Source organism: Propithecus coquereli, unplaced genomic scaffold (genome assembly GCF_000956105.1).
Source record: "Propithecus coquereli isolate 6110/MARCELLA unplaced genomic scaffold, Pcoq_1.0 Scaffold370, whole genome shotgun sequence".
NCBI classification, from domain to species: domain Eukaryota; kingdom Metazoa; phylum Chordata; class Mammalia; order Primates; family Indriidae; genus Propithecus; species Propithecus coquereli.
This window is the reverse complement of record NW_012149397.1, coordinates 677,213-700,552: the sequence shown is the minus strand read 5'-3', so window position 1 is coordinate 700,552 and position 23,340 is coordinate 677,213. Positions and strand designations below refer to the sequence as shown.

The window sequence follows — 23,340 nt, the reverse complement described above, 5'->3', positions numbered from 1 at the left end:
TATAATTAAATTATTAATTCAATTTATGATGTCTGTTGCATTAAGCTGTTAGGAAATGAGGTGCCTCTTTCACATGTGTATACTAAAATTAAGTATTTACTTAGATAAGAGGTAGACAACCCATAGCTCATGGCTTGTTATTATATTGGCCCAAGCACAAAATTGTTTCATATTTTTAAAGGATTGTAAGAAATAAAAAAAGAAGAATATGCAACAGAGACCATTTGAGACCCCCAAAACCTAAAATATTTACTACCTGATCTTTTACAGAAAACTTGCAGACATCTGATTTAGACAAATGACTTGTAATTTCATTTTGTAGTAATATGACTCTCCAAATAGCTATCTTTAAATAAAAAAGCATTTTATAATTATCGTGCTCTGTTTCTTTTCCTTACTCATTTTGCAAACTTTAAATCAAAGTTCCATTACGAGGTTAGGTTACTGTAGCTCATAGATGGTGGTAGCAAGTTCTGGTCTCTACTTTTTTATTGATATATGCTTGGACTGATGTGGAGGTATATTGCTTAATTTAGGCCAAAGTCATGCCCTTGCCTATACTTCATATAAAAGTATTGCCCTCCTGAAAAGCCCATAAAGGCAAACAAGGTTGTAAGCATTGCCATTTGTTATTATAGGGGCCAAGGCCTTGGCCCTCTGAAGGTTTGCTGAAAGATCAATTGGTTAAATACAGATTAATTGGCAAAAGGGCATATAAATTTATTTCCTGTTTACAAGGAAGTCTTCAGAATGAAGACCCAAAGATACAGGGGAATGTATCCATTTTTATGTTTATGTTCAACAAAGTGTGGGCAGCCATGTAGAAATATGACTGGACAAAAAGGGTGTGATCTCATGCTAATAGACTAAGGAAACCCAGCAAGGCCTGTCCATCTAGATTCTTCTTGGCCTCTCTAAGCACGCATCCTTCCTTCTGGGTGTTGGGCAGACCCTCTCTGGAGGGTCAAAGAAGGTAAGTCAGATAATTTCTTTCTGCCCAATTTTTACACGGAAAGTCAGAGAGAAAGTTAGAGTAATGTTTTCAGGCTTTATGGCTGGCTTAGGGGAAAAGGAGTTCTGGTTTCTACCTACCTTGGGGAAGAGGGATTCTAGTGTCTATGGTTAGCCTTGGGGGAGAATGGAACTGGGAGACAGGAGGGCAGGGGGAAGTCAGAGGAAAACTTTTGCTTATGAGGCCTTCATTTTGGGCTATTGTTTTCTGGTCCTCAGCATAATTTAGGTGAAATTAGTTAAAGGTTGTGATGAGATGAAATAGTCAAATGTCTATTTTATTTCTTTCTATTTCTAGAACATTCTAAACTGCTCATTTTTTATCATTATGTACTATAGCAGTGTGGTGGGTCCTGTTATTGTTACTGAGCAATCAATGAGCTCACTGCCCAATGCACATAGAACCAATACCATGGCACCAGGTTTTGAGAAAAGAAAAGCTTTATTGTGAATTGACTAGAAAGGACACAGGAGAATACGCTCAAAGCAGTCTCCCTGAACTGGGGCCTGTGTTGGGATTTGTAAGTGTAGGGAAACGAGGTGTAATTGCACTGGATCCTGCCACAGAGTGATGCCAGGGCTTGATCTGATTGGATCCTGGATCCTGACATGTGGTCCGCAGTTCTTAATTCAGTCACTGCTCCTCAGACAAAGCACTTATGTTCTGCCCGTGGTTTCACACTTGGTTCATCTGAGCATGCTCAGGTGACCTGGGGGCCCATAGCAAGTCAGAAACAACTCAAGACTTTGTTACAGAAAGGTTGAGCCAGATTGGTCTGGTGCAGTTACACTACTTCTTGGGTTGTTAAGTTGTTAACATTTAGAATTTAGTCTTTGGCGATATATTTCACTAAAGCACATAATACAAAAAAAAAAAAATATTACTAGCAAAGAAAATCTACATATTTCTGCCTAATCGGTATGAAAAAAATGTTTTGAAATATTCCCAAATGCACACACATCACAACAGATAAAAACACCTAAAGGGTAGATAGTTAACATGTTTTCGGTAAGTGGGAGTACCCAACTACATTTTTTAAGTAGCATTTGTCACACTTCACAGATCCAGTATATCCTAAATAAAATATGGGCTGTGATTTCAGTTATTTTAATTTGACCTCCATTTTAATTTCTTTCACTTATGCTACATGACATTAAAATGCACTATTACTTTTTAGATGAGATTTAAAAACTAACCCTGTTAAAAATGGGCAAAAGGCATGAACAGACCCTTTTCAAAAGAAGATATATAAATGGCCAGGAAACATATGAAACTATGCTCAACATCACTAATCATCAGGGAAATGCAAATTAAAGTCACAACAAGATACTACCTTACCCCTATCAGAATGGCCATTATTAAAAAGTCAAAAGACAATGCATGTTGGCACTGACGCAGTGAAAAGGGAGCACTTACACGTTGTTGGTAGGCAGGTAAATTAGGACAACCTCTATGGAAAACAGTATGTAGAATTCTCAAAAAGCTACAAGTAGATCTACCATTCTATCCAGCAATCTCACTCACTACTGGATATCTACCCAAAGTAAAATAAATAATATATATAAAAGATACCTGCACTAGTATGGTTATTGCAGCACTACTCACAATAGCAAAGACATGGAATCAACCTAAGTGTCCATCAGCATGCCTGGATATAGAAAAGTAATATATATGCACGATGGAATACTATTCAGTCGAAAAAGAGATGAAATGATGTTTTTTGCAGCAACTTGGATGGAATTGGAAGCCATCATCCTAATTGAAGGAATACAGGAATGGAAAACCAAACACCTCACGTTCTCACTTATACGTGGGCGCTAAGCTGTGGGCACGCGGGGCACAGACTGGTACAGTGGACACTGGAGACTCAGAAGGGGGTGAGAGGGGAGCGAGGGGAGAAAAACCACCTGTTGGTGCAACGTGCGCTATTCGGGGGATGGGTACACTAAACACCCAGACATCACCACTATACAATTCATCCATGTGACCAAAAACCACTTGTATCCTTAAAACTATCAAAATCATAATTAAAAATAATAATAAAAAAGAAAAACTTCTCTTCACTTGGATGTGCAATAATTCCTGTTATAGGAATTTTAAATCTTAATTTTCCCCCATACTTTTTATTCTGAATTCCAGATATTATCTTATTTTGATCAGTCCTAACTTGTGTTCCTCCCCACCTCTCCAGTGACCGGTGCAGCCGTGTCCCAGCGTGTCCAAGTCCATTCCTCAGGTGTCCATAAACTAGGGGAAGCAGCGGTCTTCGAGTGATAAGTACTTTGGAATAGTGTTGTCATAACTGCTGCTTTTATCCTGTTTGTGTCTCCAAATTCAGGCTGTCCGGACAACAGCTCTGGCTCTGGATGTGAAGGTCCCCTGCAAGGGTTTCAGGGCTGCCTGAGGCTCATCTCCATTGGGGACGAAGCGGTGGATCCCATCTCGGTACAGCAGGGGGCGCTGGGGCGGTTCCGTGATCTCCAAATAGACTCCTGCGGCATCACAGACAGGTAAGGGCTATCTTAGGTCACCTTGGCGTACTTGTTTTCAAAGTTGTTTTTTTTTTTTTTTTTTTAATGGTAGACAGCTGGAAAATAAAGCGTTTCACTCTCTCTTTTTTTCCATTATCTTTCCAGAGGGAATGAAATAGTCATATTTACAATGAGGATTAGAAAACTGCGATCCTTAATTGAATCAATAGCATTTTTCAAATGATTATATTTTATTAGAAGTTATATACGTTATGAATTTTAACTCAGTATGATCCCAGGTTACTCAGTTCATGGTTATCAGCCAGCTTTTGCAACCCTGCCCCCGTCAGGTGGATGATACTTTCCTGGGCACGGGAACTTGACAGGTTGCTGCTCTTCATCAGCCACCCAATACTACCCCTTCTGCAGAGAAAATAAAAGGCGATGTGTCCTTCTAGGAAAGTTTGAAGCGCAAGAGATGGATGAATATATGTGCATAGTGACACAGACTCAATGAAATATGGAGAAGACAAGAAAAACATTTAATTTATAAATATTAAGTATTATAACCACAATCATGCTGCCAGATGTGCCATATATTAATATTTCTAATGATTTTGGCTGAAAAGAAACAATGATTCACACCTGGAAAAACAACATTTCTATATGCCTTAGTGCCATCCCTTTGGTATCTACTTTCAACAAATGAATAAATGCTACAGATTAAAAAATTAAAAAGATACTTCTACATATGGTAGACCTTTCAAAACTTTTCTTCTTCTTTGTGTTAGTCAATTCTAAACTGTCAAATTATCATCTCCAGCTAAACAGGTTGTAATTTGCAAACCATACTTAGTGATATATTAAAAGAACATAATTCCTATTGAGTAAAAAATTCACTCATATGAACTTCGTTTATTCAACACCAATTAATTTTCCCCTGTGAACATTCTGTTGATTTGTAGAAAAAAATTAATTCAAAGATGAGGGGTGTATAAAGTAAAGAATTGTCCAATAACTCTCACTGTTGGCCTTGGGAATAGAATTCTTGGCTTAGGCCTGGGACTACATTCACTAGTTATCCCACACCAGCTCTGGAACCCCATGCCATGGGCATAGGGAGGGTGGTTGGGGAGGCTGCTGGCTGCTTGCTCAATGGAGATCTGCTCTCCAGGCAGGGAGCGGCCCCCACTCTGCTGTCTGTGGATTGAAGGGAGGTGTCCCATGGGCCCACATTGTGAGTGACGAGAGCTGTCAGCTCAGCTGTGATGCAAGTGTGATTTTCTTTGCTTGTAAAACATTGTTGTGAAATCTTGTCCGTTACTCACAAAATATGATCTGTTCACAGTATATCTGTTATGAGAATATATCCCAAAGCCGCCTTTTTCCAGAAAGGATCCACATTGCCTGTTTTGTGCATGTAGCTCAAAAAGTAAAAAAAAACTTTTTATTTTTTTTACTATTAAAGACTGTTCTATTTTAACCCTAAAGTTTCAGGAGTTACATTGGTGTCTAATTGGTCTCTAAGATCCCATATTTTTAAAAGGGTTCTGAAGCGTACCCCAAGTTACTTGTAAATATGTTCAACTAAGCATGTGTATGTGAGCCACAGTTAAACTTCAGCCACAGTGTGTACAGTAATCATCTCAGATACAGGTTTTAAGAAAGCACTTGTAAATTCTTTTCAAATAGGACTGCAAACAGAAGTTATTCACTATATAGAGTCTCTGTAGTAATATAGAAGTCTAGCTCCCCTGGAATTTTATAAAAGAATAAAAATTAGGAAAGTTTGGTGCACAAAATGAGGTTCTACAGAGTTAAAATTAAAAGGTCTTTGCTACTTCCTTTATATTCAGGGTGAAAATCCTAATAATGCTGAAAATTCACTTTTAAGTATCTGGAAAATAGGCCTGTAAACATCTGTTAGCTTTTTGTTGTTAAAAAAACAAAACAAAACTAGTTTAATTCACAAAATAGAAATATATGTCATTCAAATACCAAACCTAAAAATCCTACCTAGGGACAAATATGTGAGGATGAAGTTATCATTTTTAATCAAAATTTTAGGCTAAGCAAAAAATAGGTAATTCGCACTGTGGATGACAGAGCCACAACTGTGACTGTTTTGTGTTTGGACACGTTCCAACTTCCAAAATCACCTCTTACATCAGACTGCTATGATCTTTAGGTGAAAAGGCCTAGTCTTACCTTTGCCCTACATGCCACGTGACAGAGCTTCCCATGGGGCTTCAGCTGCCTGCCGCCTGGATCCCCTTGAGCAGGGGGCCTCCCTCTGGTCACCGACTGTGACTGTGGTGGTCAGGCCACCCTCCGCCCTGCCCTCCCCTGCCCTCCCCCTGCGCTGGTCCCCTCCACGCTGGCTGCCTCCTCTACTCTACCCCATGTAAATGTTTCCTAATCCATACTGCATTTAGTTGAAAAAAATTAGCATATACTTGTTGATATTCTCTTAACCATGTAGGAGGTCTTAGTCCAAAACATTTTTAAGTAAAATTACACTATCCCTGTTGATATCAAACAGCAATGGTTTTTAATCTTTTTAAAAAATCTGTGGAACCTTCAAGTGTGACCTTAAGATGTCCCCTTAAGAAGGAGGAGGAAGAGGAGGAGGAAGAAGAGGAACGGCTGTTTTTTTTAAAAAAAGTCACACTGAAGTGGGCCTCCCCCACCCCAGCCTGTCAGCCACTCCCACCCTCCTCCCTGCCGAGGGTCTCCTGTAGGTCAGTCCACGCAGGCAGGCTTTGCCACGCCTTGGGGCCCTTGAAACATCTGAGCAGCTGGGATTCTGATCGTCCATAGGGATTCTTCCCCGAAAGCAGACTAAACTCTCACTAACCTAGTGTAGTTAGTCAAAGTCTTGACCGCAAGCTGGGGCGCGGGCCTTGCAGGGGAGCCAGGACAGTGGGGGTTTGGGGACATCGGCAGGACAGAGGGGCTGCGGTCTTTTCTGCCCAGCCCTTCGGTGCCCCTCAGGGGATCCCTGAAGGGACCAAACACAGGCCCTTGGGGCTTCCTGTCACCTCCATACCCCAGCTCCCTGCCCGCCGCAGCCTCCCAGCCTCTCCCGCCGCTGCTCTGGGCCGGGCGGGCAGGGGTCCCGCACCCTCCCGCCCCTACCTCCCTGGAGCCTTTGCAGCGCGGCCGCCGCCTCCCTCACGGCCTCCTTCCAGGCCCGGGCCGCAGCTCGGAAGGTCAGTGACCTTTGGACCTTCACCCCCTCTTACGTCCTTCGCCCCGTTCTCAGCAGCGGAGGAGGCAGGCAGAGGCCGAAGCCAAGCCAGCTCGCTCGAGGCAGAGGTGGGTAGGGGCGCTGAGGCGGGCGCCCGGGGAAAGCTTGCACTGTGCGGGCGCTGGCTGGTTGGCTCCACAGCGCACCCTCCCCCCGCTGCCTCCCAGTGACCCCACAGCCAGGCGGGCTGGGACAGCTTCACAGTGGGGACAGCAGAGTCCAGGGAACTCTGAAGTGCGCGACCTCCAACTTTGCTCTTTTTCAAGATTATTTTAGCTATTCTGGGTCCTTTGAAATTCCCTATAAATTTACGGGTGGATTTTTCTGTTTCTGCAAAAATATTTTAAAGAGCCATTGGGATTTTGATAGGCATTGCACTGAATCTGTATGTAGATTGCTTCGGGTCGTATTGACATCTTAACAGTATTGAGTCTTACAATAACGGATTGCTCCTTTTAAATCTAAAAGGTGACAACAAGATGACCTAAATTAAATGTTCTTGAAATTCCTCAGTCTATGTTACTATGTGACTGAGATGCTCCTGTTCCATTCTCCTCCCCTGTCTCTCCCTCCCTGCCTCCCCTACTTTCTTTTAAGAATGTCCACAATGTAGTAATGGAGCATGACAAATTTTATAATTTTATGTATGTAATTCATTTTGCTAGCCACGTGTGAAGTATCATGATGTCACTTGGGGCAAAAAGAAAAATATGATGTTGAAAATTCAGCTGTCACACATACATAGTAATCAGCTGTGTGCTCATGGATATATTTATCTAAAATTTATCAGTATGATCAGAGAACCGTGATGGCGGACCCAGTAACTGCATGTCATGTGGAATTTTCAGATATATGCTGTTTTGTCACATTAATCTATTTCTAGTAAATAAACACTTATGATGATTGAAAAAGGGGAATAGTAGTTGTATCTGTTTTCTTTTAGGTGCTTGCCCAGCTACTGTGAGCATGGGGGTGAATGTTCCCAGTCGTGGGACACCTTCTCCTGTGACTGTCTGGGCACAGGCTACACAGGCGAGACCTGCCATTCCTGTAAGCCTCATTGTTCTCGTTTCCATTATGATTTCTTTGTCATTTCATTTCCATTAGTTGTTTATGTGTATCTGCATATTACAAATCATGCGAACACATCAGATGAGGAAATTAGCACCTAATTAATTTCTCATTTATTTTTAATCCTCCAACTCATTTAATACAAGGGTGTTGAGGTAGTGCACGGACACATGTAGTACGGAATAGGATAAAAGAAAGAAGACGGCAAGCAATGGGAAAATAAGTATAGGAAAATGAGATACAGTCAAGAGTAAACATTAAATTAAATCAAGAATGCATGATATAACATCTTGTTCCATTGCTTGAGTTGGGACATACTTTTAATTCTGAGAATCTTTTCAGTCAAAGAAAGATGAAAAAACAATCAGTTGCCAGGCTCTCAATGTTAAATGTAGTAATATTAAAGATTTTTTTAAAAATCACGGAATGGTTATGCTGCACGGTAAGGCTTTAGAAGAGGCAATTAGATATCAGCTAGAAACTAGAGGATCTTTAACGTCTCCTACAACTGTCATTTTCTTTGATGATGATTGCAAAGTTAATAATTACAAAAGTGTACATTTATTGAGTACTTAAATATGCCTGTCCTCTTCTAGTGCTTTGCATGTATTAACTCCTTTAACCCTAATGCAGCTCTAGGAAGAAAGTACTATTATTATCTTCATCAAAGAGTTGAGGACAGAAGGAGGTTAAGTGACTTGACCCGCAGCTAGCTGGTGGCGTGATAAGTAGCTGAGCTAAAGAAGTTGGCTCCAGGATGCCCGAAGGGTGGTCCTCAGCCCAGAGAGCATCAGAACCACCTGGGAACTTGTTACAGTCAGGAATGTCCGGTCTCACCAAACCTACTGAATCAGAATCTGTGGGGATGGGGCCCAGAAGTCTGTTTTAACCAACCTTTCGTGTGCTTCTGATATTCAGTGAAGTATGAGAACAATGTCTAATGGATGTTGTATTCTAACGCTTCTCCACTGCCTCTCCTGTATTAAAAACCATCTGTCTTTACTGAAGAACCATCCTCTGTGTATTTTAAAGGCCAGGCCATTTGATTGACCTCTTCAAGAAAATGGAGTAAGATACAAAGTCCTCAGTTCTACCACTGACTTGCTCACGCTGAGGTCCTACTTGAAACATTTAAGAACTCTTCCGTGGGACTTATTTAATTTGATTTTCACAAAAACTATAGAAGGAAGGCAAGGTTGGGATTTTTAAAACTCACTTTACACGTGCAAATGAAGCTAAATGAGAATCCTATGCTCCCAGCTCTGAGGTTCTAAAAAAGATCTGGGCAAGAAAAGAGACAGTCCATGGCCAACTCTGTTACGGATTAAAATGTCAAGCATGATTTTAGTACTAAAAGGGTTTTTGTCTCTAAAGCCATTCCACTCTTTCTAGAAGTTGAGTGGCCTCTAAAACCAGAGACTGAATGTCTTTGAGAAGGTCACAGAGCTGGTGCAGGGACCGGATCTTGTACTTCTGTGCGTCTTCCATCCTCTGAGCAGAGTATCTTACACCAGGCAAATGCCTTGTCATGTGTGTTGCTAGACAACCCCTTTGTGTCCTCCACCATACCCAGCATCATCTCTTACATGTTGTGTTTAATGAATGAGTCATGTTAATGCATGGTTATTACTGTAATCAAAACACAACTCCACACAATTCAGAAAGAAAATATCAGAAGATTGAAAAAAGAATTTCAAATGTCAATCTGATCTCATAATTGGGTTGACTCTGTTGTGGTTTTCAAACAGATGCTCCAAGCAAAGGTGGAATTTTACCACGCCATTGACCATGAGGCTAGATTGCTGCACCTAGTTATAATAGGCTATTTTTGTTTTGGACAATTATACAATTAGTACATGTCTACATTGTCATTTAAAAAGTCAAACAATTCGCATAAAGCAAAAGTTCTCCTAATCACCCCCTCAATATTTGTTCCCTATCTAAACCTGCCCTGTACCCCAAATCTAACCATTGTTATTAATTTGAGTGAATCTATTAGGCATTTATAAATATATGTTTCTACTTAATTAAATATATAATGAGTGACCAAAAAAAAGTAAAGAATTACAGAAAGGCTATTTATTTCTCCATCCTATTTATTTCTCCATCTATGAAATTGTGAAAGGAACACCATTGATTTGGGGCAATTTATTTTGGAACAACTCTTGTTTGACAATTGGCCACATTTACATTAAGGTTGCTTAGTTTTAAGATTTTTTTCTTGCAAAGAAATAGTTCTCTAAATCTCTTATTTGGTGAAATGAGAGAAAAATAACTCCCATGCCTATCTTTGGGTTTTGCCTTAAGTGTTTGAAAACATTTTTTCAGTGACTATTTATGAAAGTAAGTATGGATAATTCAGTCAAGGGATAAATGTCCTTCTTATAATGGCATAAATATTTTCCCTTCCCTTTCCCATATGTTGGCTTCTTTTTCCTTATATTTCATCTGTTTACTTTGTTTGTCCTCCCCAACCTCGTCGGTAGAGATGCCAAAATGTACTGATACAGGTGAGGCTGGTACTTATGGCTCTAATGAGAGGGTCCAACAAGGCTGATGTCCCTCATGTAGCTTCTTCCAGGAGCCATTATCGTCCTTCCTCTTCTTCAATATGTGTTTTCCTGGCAGCCAGCGTGTTACCCTGCTAATCTTCCTTTTAAACTTATGCTAGACATTAACATGGCCATCACCTGCAGATGTTAATTCCATACCTTGCACTTGGTAAGGCATTTACTTTCACAATAAAAATATTCAATTATTTCAGAATAAGTTAACATTATATAGGAACATCTTTCAAGAAAATTTTTCTCTCCTGTTTTCAATTTCAATTGTCTTGAATTGTCATTTGAAGACTACTTAAGGAAACTTCTTTTTCAAATCAATTGTAAATATTTTCTAATGAAGAGAGTTTACCAGTTTGTAAATTATATTTATCTCTTTAAAATACTTATTTGTAGCTTGCTTTTAAGTAAGCAAAGGGTATAATTACTACATAATTTGAAATACTTTAAAGAATGCTTATTGGATAGTACCAGATTATTTAGTTATGTTAAAGCTAATGTACTTCAATTATTACAGGTAGAATGAAGGTTTCTTCTTTAATTACAGCACTTTATTCTGAAGTACAGTTGCCACAAGTTTGAAAAGAATCATGCTTCAACTGCACCTGGGATTCAGATTCACAGGTTTCCCTATAATACCTGTTCAAATCTTTTACACTGTACTTCAGAATTTTCATGCCTCACTGCTTAAAAGCAAAAGAAAACATTTACATGGAGAAAATATAATGTCCAGACATTACCGAAAGACTGTATTGAAGATGGTATCACATTCCCATTGCAACCACATCTTCATATTTCAACACCAATACATTATTTCCTTCTTCCCCCAAATAGAAATATATTATATACAAAATATTTATTCAGCACTTTATAGCATTCAACATTTAAATACATTTGACTAGGTAATTTCCTTCTTTGTTAATAAAAATACATTTAATTTCTAAAATGTCATTTTTTTCTTCCATCTAAGCAAATATAATGTCATATATATTACTAAAAAATGATGTTGGGTAATATGTATCTATGTCTGTAATTCAGAAATGGAAACCTTTTGGATACTAATTAAAAATATTGAGGGATTCATTCTGTTTCTGATGGACGGTGTTCTCCTTCAGCTCTCTACGAGCAGTCTTGCGAAGCCTACAAGCACAAAGGGAACCCTTCTGGGCTTTACTACATTGACGCAGATGGAAGCGGCCCCCTGGGACCATTTCTTGTGTACTGCAATATGACAGGTATGTTAATAACCTTTAAATGCAGTTGTCTGCTGTTCACATATACTATCAGAATAGACCAAGGAAAAATTTACCTAGTGTCAGTGCTATTAAAACATGCCGTTTGATAGTTGTGTACTTACTAAGTAGATGTATTAAATATGTACTTGTTAATTTTTCGCCAAGAAAATTTTCTTATATTTTTTGTTTACCTAGGTCAGATTATAGGCAAGATTTGATGCTCTGCCAGGGCATCCCTGCAGCTCCTACTCTTCTCATAATACACCTGTTCACATGCATCACAATAAAATATAAAGCTTTGATTCTATCATTTATGTATTAAAACATGCCGTTTGATAGTTGTGTACTTAGGTCTTTAGAAGTGCTAAGAAATAATATATATTAGTGCTTTATGTACATCTTAGATAATTTAGTGATTTGTATGGCATATATTTTTTCATAATTGAAGTAATATGATTCTTTGATTATCCGATATTATAAAACCACTTCTGGTTTAGATATTATTACAAACGAACACAGCCTGGTTATAGAAGATTGCAGTAAAATGTCTCTTAGACAGTTAAATTTTTACAGAAATTTGTCATTACCTAGCTCCTCCAACTCTCCAGAAAGTGGAAATATGGAATAAATAGTTCTCATCTATTGTGCTGAGAAAAGGTTCCAAAGTTTCATAAATGTGGACAGTAATCAAATGGGTCAGAAAACCAAGTAAAAAAAAAAAAAAAACCCAGACAACTGAAAGTACATAGGAATTAAAAATGCTTTGGCAAAGATTGCCAAAAAATATTAAAATTTCATAGGGGAAGTCTGGAAAATTCAGAGCCACCTGCAGCAAGGTGCTAAAGATAGAGAAACACGGAAGTCCTGCCAAGAGATACCAACTTAAAGTGAGAAACCCCATAAAGTGGTCTTGGCAGAAACCAAAGAACTCAACCAAAGTCACAACCAGGAAGAAACTTTGTGGTCATCATTCTAAGATGAGGAAACCAAAGCTTAGAGAATTTGGTTAGAGCAGTATCTACTGACAAAATCTAGTTAATGACAGAGGAGTCACTAAATCTGGTCTCTTTTCTTCCCTAGAAAGGGTCACCTTCTCTCTAGATGTTGCATTGCCCTATAGCCAATAAAATATTCTCTAGTTGTGCCAGTCAAGCAATAACAGTTATAAAATGTGTGACAGTCAAACCACTATTGCAATAGCTTCAAATGTATATATGGTAATAATTTTCAAAAAACAGTGATTTCAGTCCAGCATAGTTGGAGCTTACAACAAGGAAAAAGCTGAACAAGCTGAAAAATTGACAAATCTTTTTAGATGCAGCAGACAAGTGAGGTCACAGGGCAAACCTCTGCCCCCCAAAATTACCTCCCAGGCAGGCAAATATATACAATCACTGCTTATCCCCATAAGCAGAAACCTTTGGGAACACTAGTCTCAAGGAAGGAAAACCTAAACTGAAATTGCTGGATGCTCAGTGTGGACAAGGCTGAGACTTAAAAACTCCCAGGGGACCCAGTCATAGAAGGGTCCCCACACTTTTGTGAGTTTCACCTCTAGAAGCTTGAGAAGGTGCTCACAGTGAACATTGGAGAAAAAGCTCTTCATGCTTCCAGAAGGGGAGGTGAACAGGAACCATTCTGAAGTACACCAGCGCATCCTGTGCTTCTTAACAAGGCCTTCCCTCAAGAGAAAATATTTTACCAGGACCTAAACTACTGTTTTTTTTCAGAGCCTACCTATGTGGAGACAGGGAAATACCCAACTCCAGCCCCCTCTAGCCATCAGATCCCACCTGGGCTGAGAGCTGAGGAGCACTTTTAAAGTTCACTGCCCAGAGGCACAGGCTCGCTAAAGGACTGAGACCTAATCATAGGGGCTATAGAATGCTTCCCTTCCACACATCTTACCTACATTACTAAAGGCCTATTTGCAGAAGTTACTGTTACCTAGTACATCGTGTCTGGACATCAAGAAAAAATTTCAAGGCATATTAAAAGGCAAAACACACAGTTTGAAGAGAGAGAACAAGCATCAGAAACAGACTCAGATATGGCAGGGATGTTGGAATTATCGGGGAATTTAAAACAACTACATTCAATATGCTAAAAGCTCTAATGGATAAACTAGAGGGCATGCAAGAACAGAGGAGCAATGTGAGCAGAGGGATGGAAATTCTAAGAAAGAAGGAATGCTAGAGATCAAAAACTCTGTAACACAAATGAAGAATGTCTTCGATGAGCTCATTAGTAGACTGGGCACAGCTAAGGAAAGAATCTCTAACTTGGAGGTATCACAAAAGAGATTTCCAAAACTAAAAAGCAAAGAGAAAAAAAAAGACTTAAAGAGACTTAAATAAAAGAGATCACATGTGAGAATAGTGGTACAACTATAAAAGGTATAACATATGTAAAGAGAATTTTAGAAGAAGAGAGAAAGGAACATACGCACTATTTGAAGCAATTATGACAGTAAAGTTCCATAAATTAATGTCAGACACCAAACCACAGATCCAGAAAGTTTAGAGAAAACTAAGGCAGTATAAATGCCCCTCCCCCCCCAAATACACCTAGGCATATATATTCAAACTGTAGAAAATCAAAGGAAAAGAAAAAATCTCGAAAGAAGTCAGAGGAAAAGAAACACATTACCTATAGAGGAGCAAAGGTAAGTATTCCATCTGACCTCTCTTTAGAAACCATGCAAGCAAGAAGAGTGGAGTGAGATATTTAAAGTGTTGGAAAAAAGAAAAAAAAAAACCCACCTTCGAGTTCTGTACTTTGCAAAATTATCCTTGAAAAGTGAAGAAACACTTTCTCAGTTGTGTTGAGATTCTCCAAAAAGAGGCAATTCTTAATGTGTGTGCTCCTTACAACAGAGCACTGTGGATCTTGATGGATCTTGCTTTCTTTTTTCTTCCTGGACACATGGGAATGGGCGTACTAGATCCTGGGGATGCATATGCTATATTGAGCACATATTATTATTTAAATACAGATGATCCCCAATTCCTGATGGTTCCACCTATAATTTTTCAACATTGTGATGTGAAAGCAATACACATTCAGCAGAAACCATACTTCAAGGATCCATCTGACTGTTCTGTTTTTCACTTTCAGTATAGTATTCCATAAATTACATTAGATACTCAACACTTTATTGTAAGATAGCATTGTGTTAGATGACTTTGCCCAACTGTAGGCTAATGTACTTGTTCTGAGCACATTTAATGTAGACTAGGCTAAGTGTATTAAATGCATTTTTCACTTACGATATTTTCAACCTACCATGGGTTTATTGAGATGCAATCCCATTGTAAATGGAGGAGCATCTGTGCTGCTAATCCTAATCAATCATTAGCTTAATTTCATCAACCCAAACTCTGTAAAATAATTTAAAAAGGTTTATTCTGAGCCAAGTACGAGTGACTGTGGCCTGGATCCATGCCCAAGAAGCCTTGAGTAAGTGGTCTTGCCGTGGTTGGGTCATGATTTGGTTTTATACATTTTAGGGAGACAGAAACTACACATAAAGTCATAAACCAGTACATGGAAGGTGTACATTGCTTTGGTCCCAAAAAGGCAGGACATCTTGAAGTCAGGCATTACAGGTTATGGGTGGGTTTATAGATTCTTTGATTTGTAATCTGTTAAAGAAATGAAGCTTTGTCTAAAGGCTTGGAATGCTTTAAGATAAAGAAGTCTGTTAATCAGCGACGAGCCATGGAAAATATACCCAGACTCAAGTGATCTGTTAAGTCTGCAGTCCCCAAGCCCCAGGCCTCAGACCAGTACCAGTCCATGGCCTGTTAGGAACCAGGCCACACAGCAGGAGGTGAGCCGGTGGGTGAGGGAAGCTTCATCTGTATTTACAGCTGCTCCCCATCGCTGGCATCACTGCCTGAGCTCCGCCCATCCTCCTACATGACCCCCTCCCCACCCCCTCCATGGAAAAATTATCTTCTATGAAACCAGTCTCGGGTCCCAAACTTTACTATGTTAAGTAAATGGATGACCTGCAGGTGCAGTTTAAGCTTTGTCTTGCATAGCCCTAGGCCTGTTAATGAGTTACAAAGGATATCTCCAAGAAGGGAAGGGGACATGAGGGGGCATGAGGTGGCATGTCTGACCTTCCTTCTCATGGCCAGCAACTCAGCTTTAGGGTATTTCTGGGGTCCCCTTGGCCAAGAGGGGGTCCATTCAGCTAGGGGGCATTTTATTTTAGTTCACAATTTTCTAAATTGGATATTTATTTGAGTGATCACCTAATACTGTGGGCCCCACCCCCTGGGCCACAGCCCGGTACAGGTCCGTGGCCTGTTAGAAACCAGGCTGTGCATCACTGTCTGAGCTCCGCTTCCCCTCTGCCCCCTCCACCCCCATCTGTGGAAGAACTGTCTTCCATGAAACGGGTCCCTGGTGCCAAAAAGGTTGGGGACTGCTGACCTAATAGTCACCCTTCTTGTAGGCCAATGAGACAGGCTCCAGTGAGTCAGAACACACATGTTGTGTCTGACTCAATCACACTTCTGAAACCCTTGCCACATTTAGCCACTGTTCAAATTAATTTCCTCAGGTCCAATTCAGGATTCAGACTCTAGGGATCATAAAGTATGTGCTTTTCCATTATAATGATTACTTAAAATTTTTATGCTTTTCTTCATAAATATAATATAGGGGTTATATTAGAGGCTCTTTAAGATCCTTCCCAGCTCCAATATGCTTATAATCTATTAAAATAAATTATGAACAATTAGAGAAACATAACAATTATCTGTGTTCTTCCTTGGGTCTTTTACTACTGATATCATAAAGATTAGTGACTTAAGTCGAATTTTATAAACACAAACATATATTGCATAATGTCCCCAGATTACTGTTCTGCTCTTCAGAAAAAACAGTTTTACAGATATATTCTCAACATTTCCCTTCTTGGTACTGAGGATGTTTTCTGTCTACATTTTGACCAAGAATGCTGCACATCTGCCATGCTGACCACCAGCCCGTGTGAACTGCGCAGGACCATCATTTCTCTCCCCTTGTAGGACAAACCATGAGCACCTGACAACACACGGCACGTGATCCATTACCCTCAGTGCCTACCATAGTGTCCTGTAAGGTTTCCCTATGTTTCAGTCAGTTGATAGGAGAAACTTGAAAGTGAATGTAGAGTAGATGATGCGCAGAAAATAATACCAGGTTCTAAAAATCCTAAAATTAAAAAAATCAGTGCTTAGTTGAAATATTATTAAAAGAAGAATCTGTGGAACTGAAATTGCTGTAGGACACTTTGAGCCTCCTTTGGTGAGTACAGTGAGCCAAGTGAACAATTAATTTAAAATTGCATTTGTTATTTAAATTCACAGATTCTTTCTGTACATGCTGCTCATTTGTGGGCATTATGTCTTTGCTCTCCATAATGTCTGTGACTAAGGGGATGTTTCAGTAGCACTTCTGGTTTTCTTGTCCCTCTTTCCTTGGATCTCTGTTTTTTGTTGTTGCCTTGCTATGTTAGGAGTGTGTAAGCACTGTAAGGCTGTTAAATTTGTCTTATGCACATTTAGCAGCCAAGCCATTAAAAATCTTGATATGTGAAAGGGTGGGAGGGTGATTTCTCAATGTGAAACCTATTGCATTGTTTTGACTCTTAATTCTTAAAAAAATCTCCATGAGAATGTTATCCAGTCTCTCCAGGTAGGAAAATTCCTGTGGGAAATGTCCATTATACTAAATATATGTTTTTAGGGGGTAAAGGACCAGATAGCACCAATGTAGTAGAATCAAGATGACTTGAAGTCAGCTTCTTTTCCGCTGAGTACTGCATAATACTGCAGGTATTTATGCAGCTGGGTGATGCTTTACACTGCCTGAGTCATTGTTGGAGACTTAAAGAACTCAAGGTGTGTTTCTTCCCTTATGAGACTGTGAAGTTGTTTTTTTATCAAAACAAATATAAGGCCTCAAAGTGACAGAAGTACATCAGAAATTATGTCAGCAGGCAGATGTCAGCGCCTGTATGTCACCTGTCAATACTTGTGTTAGATGCTTAAGGCACGGGACTCTTCAGTGCTTGGTCACTGATAGAGAAGCTGACACAATTAAACGATTTTATTTAACAGAGCTGATTCTTATTATATTCCGCCAGTATCTGGCTCGCATCATCCCAAAATGTTATCTTTTATAAATTTATTTGATAATGAGAGAAATAGACACACATACAGATGAGGAAAACACAGATAATTTTTAAAAAATGTATAGGCATAACAATTTGGCCTCATGCTTGTGTAGACGTAAAAAAACAGTTTTAAGAACTAGGAAGTCATCGCTCGCATCATATGCTTTTAGACGTGATGTCCCAGAAGTCTGAACATAAGTTCCCCCAACATACTTTCTACTAGAGGCCGAGTTCTCACTAAGTCCATTGTTATACAACTCCAACCCTCAAAATCTCTGCAAACGTGCAATAATATAAACTGCAATTAAAAAGTTAATTCAGAGAAAAGACGCTTCTACTTGGCGCGTTCCTGCTGGCCTCTGCAGCCAGTGATGCCTCCTCTCTGCCCGGTTTCCGCAGCGGACGCGGCGTGGACCGTGGTGCGGCACAGCGGCCCCGACGGCGTGACGGTGCGAGGCGCGGCGGCCTCCTTCGCGTACGCGGCCGGCGCGGGGCAGCTGCGGGCCGCCGTGGGCCCGGCCGAGCGCTGTGAGCAGCGGCTGGCTCTGCGCTGCGGGACGGCGCGGCGCCCGGACGCGCGAGGTAAGGGCCGCGGCTGGGCGCGCCGCCGGGGCAGACGCGAGCGCTCGCGGAGGTGGGCCGCGCTCCCGGGAGCGAAGGCCGAGGTCGTCCACGTGGCGCTCAGTTCAAGGCCCCAGCGCTCTCCCGGCGCCTTGCCCTTCTTGATCGGACCACAGAGCAAGAATTAGCGCTCTCCTGACAGTTGATAGACGTTCAGCGTCCATGTGCAGGACTAGTGACGTGATTTTTTTTTTTTATTCAAGGGGAATTTTGCTATTACATTATGACTTAGCTTTCTGTCGACAATTAGGACATGATGGCTATAGGCTGAGTTGAGTCTAAGCCCGTTGTTTCCCGAAGACCAGCAGGAGCTAATAATGCGTCCTCCTTACTCTTCTCAAAGTCTACTTCTAAATCTACCTGTACCATTTTGTTTTCTTCCCGTTAGAGTACCTCATTATGCCAGGATGTCACTGTTTATTCCCCAGTCCCACCACCGCCACTTTGGTCGAGGATGAAATAATTACTGAAGTTATTGCAAGATTTTTTTCAGCTGGTCTCTTCATTTTTCCCAAATGATCCAACGTATATCTTCATAAATGCAAGTAACAGGAAGCTCTGTTTGCATCATAACTCACTTCTCTTAACTCAAAAGCACGTTTTTTTTCTTCCTCTTTCCAAGAATTCCCACAGTCTCCTACAGAACTCCCCACTGCTCCCCAACACAGGTGCCATATAGTTTACTGCAAATACTTTATTATTAGTGATAGTTAAATGCTGAAGTTTGCCTTTCATTTTTTAAAATTTAGCAATCAAATATAGTATATGTTAGTAGCATAAGGAAGCCACTTTTTTTTTTTTCGAGACATAATCTCTCTCTGTTGCCTGGGCTAGAGTGTCATGGCGTCAGCCTAGCTCACAGCAACCTCAAATTCCTAGGCACAAGCGATCTACTGGCTCAGCTTCCCGAGTAGCTGGGACTACAGGCATGTGACACCATGTCTGCCTAAATTTTTCTATTTTTAGTAGAGATGGGTCTCTCTCTTGCTCAGGGCTCAGGATGGTCTCAAACTCCTGACCTAAAGAGACCCTCCTGCCTCGGCCTCCCAGAGTGCTAGGATCACAGGTGTAAGCCACCATGCCTGGTCATGGAAGCCACGCTTAAATTTCACTGTTAAATTTTCAATCCACAATCTTTCATTACATTGAAAAGTGGTGTGTGACTCTCATCTGGAGGTGGCCTGGCCCATGCCTGTACTGCCTTCCCTAATCTGCACCTCTCCTGACCAATTGGCCCCTGGAATATGCCAGACCATGTTCTTCCCCAGGCCAGACGTTTTCTACCACTTCCTCCTCCTGGATGGTCTCCTCACTTTCACTCTCTTAAATCTTACCCATTGTGCGAGACCTGTACTGTCTCCACTTGAGTCCCTTCTCAGAGTGATCTATCCCTTCTTTGGATGCCTGTCAGCCATTTCAGCCTAGTAGAAAAAGCAAAGGATTTGTTCCATTTCCGAATCTGAAGTTCACATTCCAAGTCTGTCACTTAGCAGCTGTGGAAATTTAGCTCATTGCTTACTCTTTCTAAGACTCACTTTCCGCTCAAGTGAAGTGGACCCAATAGTTCTCATCTCATAGAATTTCTTGCATAAATGAGATAACCTAAAGAAAGTTCAGGAAGTAAGAAATCCCCATTCCTAGCTCTCTAGTTTTTTATATTTATGGTTGGCATTACAAAATTTAATTATATTGCTGTTGAATTTTAATCAGTAAGAAAGATAATCACAGCAATCTAAACCAAGACCATGTAACAAAACTCATCGAATTAGTTAACTAGACAACGCCAGGCTAGCTGAGGAAACTGAGCAAGTCACATGGGAGTGAACCTCTAATGGAACTGGAAAACCACATCACCCGGTGAGCCAGTAGGAAAGCACCACGTGTGGACGGCCCACGGCCTGGACACTGCTCAGGTCAGCAGGGAAGCCCTCCCCATGGATTAGTATTTAATGCATGAATTTTCTAGCTATTACCTATTTGGATTTATTTCTAGATATAAGGATTATTCTAAAACAACAAAATCAAATTTTTAATTTGGAGGATAGATTATTATTTTTTTTTTTTGAGACAGAGTCTCACTCTTTTTGCCCGGGCTAGAGTGCTGTGGTATCAGCCTAGCTCACAGCAACCTCAAACTCCTGGGCTCAAGCGATCCTTCTGCCTCAGCCTCCCGAGTAGCTGAGACTATAGGCATGCGCTGCCATGCCCGGCTAATTTTTTCTATATATTTTTTAGTTGTCCAATTAATTTATTTGTATTTTTTTAGTAGAGACGGGGTCTCGCTCTTCCTCAGGCTGGTCTCGAACTCCTGAGCTCAAACAATCCGCCCGCCTCGGCCTCCCAGAGTGCTAGGATTACAGGCGTGAGCCACCGCGCCTGGCCTGGAGGATAGATTATTGAAAGTGAAAAATTATGAGTTTGTAAAACTACTTTAGGAAGAAAATGGTGTCCCTTTTCCACAGGCTCGATATACAAACACTTCTCATTTGTACGTCTTATGGCTGCCTTGGCAAAGCTGCCACTGGAGAGTTTTGAATATAAACTTAATTTAGACAAACATCTAGGATGGACCTGATATTGCCAGGAGCTCCTGATTAGGATAAAGATGAAACAGGAGGATAGCGTAGCCTAAATTTTCTTTATGATAAGAGAGTTCTGACCTGCTTTGCCTTACTAGTGGCCACAAACAGGTCAGGAGGAACTTTAATCTTATACTCTGTAACACTGTAAAATGAAGTAACATCTGACTCTGTTGTACTCATGCCTATGTCCTGTACCCAGAAATTGTGATTTAATTTGTCTGGGGTGTAGCCTGGGCTTTGGAATTTTAGTTTAAAAGATCCCCAGGTGATCTTTTGGAAACTCTTGGGTTAGGGCCTAAAATAATCAAAGAAATTGACTATTCTACTCCAATCATTGATAATTTCCCTATTTCTTCTCTTTTGAAAAAGAGAATATATTTCTTCTTTATAATTTTCTTGTTTTGTTTTTACTTAACTTTTTTTTTGAGATAATTGTAGATTCACATATACTTGTGAGAAATGATAGAGAGAACCTGAGTACCTTTTACTCCAGTTCCCTGCAATGTAACATCTTGCAAAACTAAAGTTCACTATCACAACCAGAATACTGACATTGATACAGCCAAGATTCATAATGTTTCCATCAGCACGAGAATCCCTCATATCCCCCCTCAATAACCACACCTGCTGCCCCTCCCACTCACCAGGCTGTAAGCCCTAGCAACCACTAATCTGTTCTCCATTTCTATGGATTTTTTTAATTCCAAGAATGTTATGTCAGTGGAATCCTGCAATTGAGTTTTTCCAGTCAGCATAATCCTCTCTAGATGTGTTTATATTGTTGTGTGTAACAATAATTTGTTCTTTTTTATTGCTGAGTAGTAACCTGTGGTGTGGTGGTACCACATTCACCCATTCACCCACCGAAGGGCATCTGGTTGCTTACAGTTTGGGGCTATTACAAATCAAGCTTTTATGAACATTCATGTACAGGTTTTGTGTGAACATAAGTTTTCGTTTCTGTGGGACGAATTTTCAAAAGTGCAATTGCTGGATCATATGGTAATTGCATATTTATTTTTATAAAAAAACTGTTGCCAAAGTGTTTTCTAGAGTAGTTGTACCATTCCCGTCAACAGTGTATAAGGATTTTATTTCCTCCACATCCTCATCAACACTTAGTGTTGCCACTAATTTTTATTTTACCTATTCTGATAGGTGTAAAGTAATATCTTCATTGTGGTTTTAATTTGCATCTCCCTGATGTCTAATAGTACTGAATATCTTTTCATGTGCTTATTTGCCATCTGTATGTTCTTTTCAGTGAAGTATCTGTGCATTTTTTTTCTATTTTCTAATTGGATTGGTTTATTTATTTGTTTTGTTTTGTTACTTTACTTTTGAGTTTTGAGTTCTTTGTATGTTCTAGATACTGGTCCTTTTTTGGATATGTTATTTGCAAATATTTTTTCCCACTCTGTAGCTTGTCTATTCGTCCTCTTAATTGGGTGTTTTGTAGACCGAAACTTTTAATTTTGATGAGGTCTAATTTATATCATTTTTTCCTTTTACAGATTGTGCATTTGGTGTGAATTCTAAAAATTCTTTGCCTACCCCTAAATCCCAAAGATTTTCAATATTTTTATAAAAGTTTTACAGTTTCCCATGTTACTTTTAATTCCATGCCTCATTTTGGGATAATTTTTGTATAAGGTGTGAGAGTTAGGTCAAGGCGCTCAGGTGCATGGACTCTCTCTCTCTCTCTCTCTGTTTCTGTTTTGTTTTGGGTTTTTTTGCCTAAGAATGTCCAGTTGCTCTAGAACCATTTGTTGAAAAGGCTATCCTTCCTACGTTGAACTATATTTTCAACATTGTCAAACATCAGTTGGACATATTTCTGTGGGTCTATTTCTATGTTCTACAAATGATTTCTATTCTTTTAAATTTGTTAAAGTGTTTTATGGCCTAGAATGTGATCTAGCTTAGTGAAATGTGCATGTGTATTTGGAAGGAATGTATATTCTGTGGTGGTTGAATGAGGTATTCTCTAAATGTGAATTAGATCTAGTTGATTGATGATGCTGTTCAGTTCAATTCGATCCTTAATGATTTTCTGCCTCCTGGATCTGTCAGTTACTGATGGAGGGGTGTTGAAGTCTCCAGTGTTAATAGTGGATTTGTCTCTTTGTCCTTGCAGTTCCATCAGTTTCTACCTCATATAGTTTGACTCTTCTGTTGTTAGGTATATACACATTAATTAAATATTATTATATCTTCTTGGAGAATGCACCTCTTTATCATTGTGTAATGCCCTTAGTCATCCCTGATAATTTCCTTGCTCTGAAGTCACCTTTGTCTGAAATTAATATAGATACTCTCTGGCTTTATTTTGATTATTGTTAGCATGATACATTTTTCTCCATCC

At 40.0% G+C, this 23,340-nt stretch overlaps 1 protein-coding gene across 1 annotated transcript in view; it reads left to right on the top strand.

Moving 5' to 3' along the window:
• The window catches only part of LOC105816400 (contactin-associated protein-like 3), a 156,860-nt gene that overhangs the window by 85,449 nt on the left and 48,071 nt on the right, over positions 1-23,340 (top strand). The window contains exons 7-10 of the mRNA XM_012651809.1: positions 3,351-3,522; positions 7,677-7,783; positions 11,481-11,600; positions 18,172-18,354. Of these exons, the coding sequence (XP_012507263.1) occupies positions 3,351-3,522; positions 7,677-7,783; positions 11,481-11,600; positions 18,172-18,354 (582 nt within the window). The remainder of the gene's footprint in view (positions 1-3,350; positions 3,523-7,676; positions 7,784-11,480; positions 11,601-18,171; positions 18,355-23,340) is intronic.